This window comes from Vespa crabro, chromosome 6 (genome assembly GCF_910589235.1).
Source record: "Vespa crabro chromosome 6, iyVesCrab1.2, whole genome shotgun sequence".
Taxonomy (NCBI): Eukaryota; Metazoa; Arthropoda; class Insecta; order Hymenoptera; family Vespidae; genus Vespa; species Vespa crabro.
In genome coordinates, this window is record NC_060960.1 from 9,400,119 (window position 1) to 9,407,618 (window position 7,500).

Here is a 7,500-nt window from a genome sequence, read left to right on the forward strand (position 1 = left end):
GCATCTTGCAACGTTAAGAGGCGAGGGACACACTTTCCTTTCCATGTTAAACGACACAAGAAGACAAGTTAGAGAATTATATTACTCCGGAAGTAACGGGGATGGCGCCGTTGGCATTCAAGCGTACAGGTAACGACCATTTCACGAGTCTTCCCCTTTATAATTTCGTATATTTAATTAAAATAATAATATTAAGCTACTCGAATAGATTACTCGATTAACGATAAATTATGATTAATACGCCTACAATTAGACCCGTTCTTCGCGACCTCGCAAGGATATTAGTCCTTGTTAACAGAAAGGACGAGGATATACAGTTACCTCCCGATGACTGGCAGAGATTATTATCTTGGGCAGAACGTTTACTCAGAAGGTACAAGCGACACAGTAGCCCAGAAGTGAGTTGACAATTTCTTAACGATGACATTTATTAAATCAAAAAACGCGATTCTCTCTCTCTCTCTCTCTTTCTCTCAATCTATCTATCTATCTCTTTTTTCTCTCTGTCTCTCCTTCTCTCTCTCTCTCTCTCTCTCTCTCTTTCTCTCTCTTCTCTCGTTCTTTCTCTTTCTCAATTTCTTCTTTAATCTTTCTTTTTTTCATGGCAGTCTCTTAAGCATTTCGGTGAGTTACATGTATTTTGAAAAAAAGTAGTTCGTAGATAATACGTGTTAGAAGCAAGTATTAGCTAGAAACATTATGTTAGAAAAAAAAAAATATATATATATATATATGACAGTAGAAAAAGATGTTCTCAAATCGATAGGTCTTATTTTAACGTGTTATTTTACTTTTAAAGGTGGCTCAACTCGTGACATTCCTGCAGCATCCAACAACGTCCGTCCAAACGAATCCAACGGAGTCGGTTGTGATAACTCCGCCGTCTCAAACATTTGAACCTAGAAGTACGCCAACCAATCTCACAACTTTTCAAGCGAACTTACCACTTGCCACTTTTCAAGCGAGTGACAAGTCCAGTATTAGTCCGGCAAGTTCGAGTTTAGGATATGCCAAGGATAGTCCACTTGGTTCGAGCTTAGGACAAAACAGTTCCATGCCCTATCACGACAAGCTCACTCGAAACGAGTCTACGATGGGACAGATGACTCCTTTGGTATTCGGCACCCAAAAAAGGCTGAAATCAAACGGATCGCATTTTCAGGAATTAGCCATATCGGTGTTTAATAATCATAATGGCGGTGCTACGTTACCAGATATCAATCGTGGATCTAATGGTCGTGAAACGAGCGTTCTCGATCGAGAAATTAATCCTCAATGGGAATTTCAAAGCGCTGTAGAAGCTGCCAACTATACCATATTGTCCGATAGATTACCCGATTGCGACTACCTCATAGATGATTTCACGATCCTTGGCTTCAGGCCACAGGATGAAATAACTACCGAATTATAAACATGTTTATATCGATATTGTATAATATCAATATGAAACGTCGTACCTATGAAAATATTCAATTATAAAAATCACAGATACCATAACGTTTCAGCTTTAACGCGACAAAATTTTATCCTGCTTTTAATGCACGATACACATCATTCATATCAACGATCTATAACATTTTCCCGATTTATCGAAAGTATGAATCCTTATTATCAAAGTTATTAAACATATCCAATTATAGTATAATGAGAGGAGAAATTTACAGTGACACCAAATAACTATAAGAAAGTTATGTATAAATATTCAATTTTATTTAACGATCAAGTTGTTGTACATGTTTATTAACAATTATTGTATATATTAACATACTAGTCAACGTCTTAATGTGGTTTTCTTATTTTTTATTTTTTTTTTTTTTTTTTTTCCAATTTGTTGTCGCTCTAAATTAGGTGACCTTTAATTGTAAATTTATTTCGATGATCATGAATTGAATGTATCCGATCATTTATGAATTTTATTTCTTAATATAAATTTTAAGAATCATCAAACAAAAGGAAAGAAAGAAAATTAATAATTTGAAGTGATTCGAATCATTTCTCTTTCTTATTACGAAAAACTCAGATATATAATGAAAAATTAATAATCATTATGCACAAAGAAATGCCAATCATACAAACTTTGAATATTCTATTATTTGTGTGTATGTTTTTCATCAATACTTTGGAAATTGTCGACGAGAGTGATTTTTGAAAAAAAAAAAAAAAAAAAAAAAGAAAAATTAAAAATAGAAAAAAGATTACGAGGCAGATTATAATTGTTAATTTATAAATATTTTAATCTTTATCAATGAAAAATTTCTGTTCACCTTTGTCTACAATTTTTAAAGCATTCTACGAATGAATGGAAATATGTATGTGATTATTTAAGTAATTCATATCATTCCATATTTGTGTCTGGCCAAATCGATTCTTGTACAAATCTTTGTAAATGTAAGTGTAAATACCGATGAATATTTTTAGTAATAAATTTAAGAAAACACAACAAATATATAAAACATACTCTCGCATCTAAGATAAAAGAAAAAAAAAAACAAAAGAAGGCATTACATTATTTCGACGAAATAAAATGAGATAAAATAAAAAAAAGGTCTATAAAAAAAATTAGCGTATTCTAAATATTTTCTTTCATTTTATATTCACCTAAGTACAATAATTTTTCACACACGTTATATTACCCTTTCTTTTTTTCCCCTCAAAATCTTTTAATCACGTTTATCGCATAATTAAATTTAATCTGTTTTACCACGTGATTCATGAAATCGTATTTGTCACAAAAATAAAAAAAATTGACTTGATTTTATGAAAAAAAGAAAGAAAAAATTAATTGTACAAATTTATGTCTCCAAATAATAAGCGATATAAATTGGATAAGACTAACATTAAGAAGAATTATCGATTTTTTAGAGTGCCTGTAGTCGGACGCCAGTGCTGCCTCTGTCGGTAACCTCTAAAAAAATAAAAGCAGAAAAAAAATTTATCAAGTATCCGCCATATTAATATCGTCCATAAAGAAATCAACGCACTTACCGACTGTAACGCTATAATTATGTAAGTATAGATGAATCTATGTATTCCAGAAATAAGTAACAACTGGAACACCATCTACAGTCAGGTACTTTTTACGAAACACGATGTAATTGGTTCGTTAGAATACATCATTGATTTTTAACCAATCCGAGGGCGTCTTTGCAAAAAAGATAGTTAAATTGACTTCCGGCAAATGCATATTTAAATCAGTCGTGCTTACGTACTGTCATCGACGTACATGTGTTATATCCATAGTACTAATTGATCGTGCTTTCATTACCTATATATATATATATATATATATATATATATATATATATATATCATGAAGATAGAAAAGAAAAAAAAAGAAAAAGAGAAAACATATGCGAAACGAGTATGGGATATAACGGTACGTTAGTACGCGAGGAGGAAGGCACACAGCTTAGCGGGGACGATCGATCGGGTGTGAAGAATTTTTCATCGTCATCCAGAATTTTGGTTTGGCGGTTCAATCTCTACAGGAAGTATAGCCGATGCGCGCGCAAGCGGATGTTGCGCGCGCAACAACGACGATACGACAAAGGGTACTCGAGACATTAGATTTAGATATTTTCGAAATTATACTAAGATTCATCGTTTCAAAATGCATAGGAATTCGTTTTGATCGACGTAGAATAGATTGCACGGGAAATTTTCTCATAAGAGTTAATTCGGTATGGCGCGTCCTTCGGACGCACCGAGCGCGTAAGTTCCTGCGGGGTGGGCGAGGGACGCCATGACAGTCGTCGTATTTTCTGTTAACCGCGAGCACGTAGGCACTTCCCAAGATTTTCGTGAAATTACGTGGCACGTCGGAGTCGAACAGGGCCGAATTTGGTCCTCCGTTATTCCGTTCTCGACGGCGTACACTTGGATGATATTGTTGAAGCGGAGGGCGAGGGAGCGTGGCCATTATCGAGGATTTGCTTGTGGGTATCCGTGGCGAGGTGAGACGTCGAGAGGCGGCGAAAGGCGTCCCCCCTGCGTCGGGACGCGCGTCTCCCCGTGCACGGGACGGCCTAAGGCCGTAAGAGCGAGATGCCTGAACCGCCGACGGCATCCTTTACCACGTGAGTCCAATTCTCTAAGCTCTATTACGAAGGTAACTTTGATACTCGGTGTGGTTCTGGCCCTGGTCAAAGAACTCGCTGCGCCTCGTTTCTTTGCCTCCATCTTTCTATCTCTTTCTCTCTCTCTCTCTCTCTCTCTCTCTATCTCTTTCTACGCATAGTCTCCTTTCTCTCTCTCTCTTTCTCTCTTTTGTATAAACCTACATATATATATATATATATGATATGTATATATATATATATATATATACAGTATAGATATCTCTTTTTTTTATTTCTCTTCCCCGCCTTCTCTCTCTCTCTCTCTCTCTCTCCCTCCCTCTTACTCCTCCCTCCCCTCTCTCCCCCCACTCGTTACGATGCACATACAGGTACATTCCCTTGCCCCCGAATCTTGTGTCACCACCATCTTGTGGCCCCTTGTCCCCGTTCCACGTTCTCTCTACCGAGCGACAATATAATTCACGCGTCATATGTGCGATACTAACCAGAAGATGGTAAACGCGGAGATTCCTTCGAGCGCGGGGAATTCTACGCCGGTTGATCGTGGCCGACATTGAAGCACAGCTGCGTACTCGTACGAGGTGCTTCTGCCTTTGCCGTTGTCGTTGTCGTTGTCGTTGCCGCTGAAACGCAGGCCGCTTTCTTCATCGCTTTTACGCGGCCCCTTTGTCACGCTCCCGAAGATGCTAGCCGATGACTCACCCATTTCCCGCTTCGTCGAATAAAAAAAATTTCTGGAGGTTAAGAAGACGTGATCGATTTCATTCGCGAGGATCGCCTTTTTCGTGGCTACTTTCGTGTTTATTCCGATCGATCGCCACGTCGGATCGCGCGTATCGGAAAATTCCCACATAGAGCGATGACGTCCGCGATTTTCTCATAGCCGACCGAGTATTATACGCTCAAATCGACCATTTTCGAGGTTAAACGTCGTGACACTTGGTTTTTCTTCGATTTCCAATACAAATCCTACCGATTTAATGTTAGACTCTTATATTATTCCTCATGAAATCTAATAGTAGTTATACGAGGGGTTTTTACGTGCTGAGACGTTATGGCATTCGTAAGGAAATGACGCGACTCGAGCGACATTAAGAAGCTTTATAAAGATAGTTCTTTTTTTTTTTTTTTCTTCTTTTTTTTTCTCGCTCTCTTATTTTTTTTTTAATTTCGATAGTTCCAATAGGGGTTATTGAAGTTAAGATTTAAATTCGAGTCATGTGTTCTGCAGGATGAAAAGTGAATTATGTCAGAAGCACTTAATTGGTAGCCTTCAGTGAACGAAGATGAACAGCGAGCAGCATGCGTTGCCAGCGACTACGCAGGCTCAACAAGAGGTGAGAATATTTTTAAACGTATGCAGGCTACTTACCAAGCTACAATTGCGCGATGGAAATATTGTTTGTGTTTAAAGATATATCTTATTAGGTATTCTTCAACGTTAAGAAGATATGTGTCATATTTATTGTCGCATTACTTTACTATTCAAGACTTACGTGCTCTCTGTCTATCTTGTACTCTCATTTCAAAACTAGTTACGCAAACTTATATTTTATTTACTAACAAAAGTAGATGACAGTTTACATTTATATGAATATATTTTTGGTATTCTGTGAACGTGTATATATACATATATATATATGTGTGTGTGTGTATATATATATATATATCCGTATATGAATATATTAATCTATATCTTATTCGTTTTCTAAGTAACATGTTAAATATAATAATTTAACATTCAGATAAAATGTTCTACAAGTAAATATTCTATTACAGCCAATCTTCGCAACACATTTATCTATATTCTTGAGATAATCAGAATTTTCTTCCTAAATGTTGAAACATGTTCACTAAGACAAATAAATATCTATCTTGTATTTAGGTAAATATTAACCGATCTATAATGCTTGAGCCTAGACTCTTTGGGAGGACTTAATCCTTATTGGCGCACTTGTCGATTGGAATCGAGCCTGGTGCATGCCGTTGCATGCCCTATTGATGTTGTACAAATGTCTGAATGTATATCGGTAGGATGTAAACGCGGGTCAAAGTGGTCGTCCTTCATACCCAGGTGGTTTGGCTACTTCTACTGGCCTTGGCAATGTGGGGAATACCCCTCATTCATCCGCGGACCTGCGTGTAGGTACAGCCGTAGCGTTAGCCTCCTCGGTAGCTAAGTATTGGGTCCTGACCAATCTGTTTCCCGGACCGCTACCTCAGGTCTCGGTCTACCACCATTCCCACCACAACTCCTCTCATAGGAGCGGTGGAAGTGGGGAGGCATCCTCCAAAGAGCCAGCCTCCTCCTTGAATCAGGAAATGGCATTGAACTCCAGCTCTCATCATCAGTCAACCTCTCAGTCGGCACATCATCACCATCAACCTTCAGTTAGCAGTAGCAACCATCATGGCTCTATGCAGTCCAACTCTCAGGTTTGTTTGCGTAGAAGCACGCTATACTCGAAGATCGAATGTGGCTTATGAACTATCATAGCAGAGTATTAGAGTCTGCCTTTGCAGGAGTTGCAGTAACATAGTACCTTGCGCGTATCTTTATGGAAATGTGAGTAGGTGGAAAAGATATACATAATGCCAAATGAGTAAAGCGGCCTTTGAGTTAACGGTCTACTATCTTCGGCAAATTTTCTTTGCTTTTGCCATAATGTTCTCTTTCTCCATTTCCCATCCTATTTCCACCTTTCACTTCCTACTTTCTTACTTTCGACGCAGTATTCTTATATTTCGGTATATAGCAGCTTGTGAGTAGCTCTTAAAATTTTAAATAATATTCGTTAATCTATATGATATATGTCAGACAATGCTCATTTGACAGTAGTACTTGATGAAATATTACAGACGATTGGAATACTGAGTATTAAAAAGAAAAAGAAAATAAAATAAAATAAAATAAAGTAAAATAAAAGAAGAAGGAAAGAAAGAAAAAGAAGAAAAAAAAAAAATAATAAAAACATTACATCAAGAACAACTGTAATATTTTGATAACTTTTTAATAATGTATTATTTGTCTTTTGTTATTAGCAGATTCCAGTTTCTCTTCCTGGCCTTAATCTAGACGGGGCGCATATCCCGGCGAGCGTTAGTCACTTACAGGCAGCACACGTGCAAATGCAACAACAAATGCAGGCTCAACAGCAGCAGCTGCACCAGCAGCAGCAACAGCAGCCGCAACAGCAGCAGCAGCAGCAGCAGCAATCTCATCACCAAATGCAGAATCATCAAAATGCACAGAACAATGGATCGACCTCACATAACCAGAACACTCAGCGGGACGACAACAAAGTCAAGGATGAAGGTGGCAGCTGTACCACCGAACGCTGTAGCGATAATCAGGTTCACTGTCAAGTTCAATGCGATCTTCAGTTACAACCACCACAAGACTTACAACAGAGCTTAATGC

The 7,500-nt window shown here is 37.7% G+C and overlaps 2 protein-coding genes and 1 long non-coding RNA gene across 21 annotated transcripts in view; 2 read left to right on the forward strand and 1 right to left on the reverse strand.

Annotated features, from left to right (window-relative positions):
• The window catches only part of LOC124425261, a 24,961-nt gene extending 22,484 nt beyond the window's left edge, over positions 1-2,477 (forward strand). For both annotated transcript variants that reach the window (XM_046965445.1, XM_046965446.1), the window contains exons 3-5: positions 1-129; positions 254-398; positions 800-2,477. The exon at positions 1-129 is cut by the window's left edge and continues 24 nt beyond it. In XM_046965445.1, the coding sequence (XP_046821401.1) occupies positions 1-129; positions 254-398; positions 800-1,411 (886 nt within the window). In that variant the 3' untranslated portion in view covers positions 1,412-2,477. The remainder of the gene's footprint in view (positions 130-253; positions 399-799) is intronic.
• Positions 1,780-4,703, reverse strand: LOC124425262. Its single transcript, XR_006942456.1, has 2 exons — positions 4,565-4,703; positions 1,780-2,905 (listed from the first exon to the last, which is right to left on the reverse strand). It is a non-coding gene; the product is annotated as an uncharacterized LOC124425262 (long non-coding RNA).
• The window catches only part of LOC124425260 (zinc finger protein 665-like), an 11,377-nt gene continuing 7,267 nt past the window's right edge, over positions 3,391-7,500 (forward strand). For 3 of the 18 annotated variants that reach the window (XM_046965424.1, XM_046965432.1, XM_046965433.1), the window contains exons 1-4: positions 3,558-4,076; positions 5,311-5,416; positions 6,114-6,515; positions 7,122-7,500. The exon at positions 7,122-7,500 is cut by the window's right edge and continues 139 nt beyond it. In XM_046965424.1, the coding sequence (XP_046821380.1) occupies positions 5,366-5,416; positions 6,114-6,515; positions 7,122-7,500 (832 nt within the window). In that variant the 5' untranslated portion in view covers positions 3,558-4,076; positions 5,311-5,365. The other 15 variants (XM_046965429.1, XM_046965430.1, XM_046965431.1 and 12 more) reach the window with 14 other exon arrangements.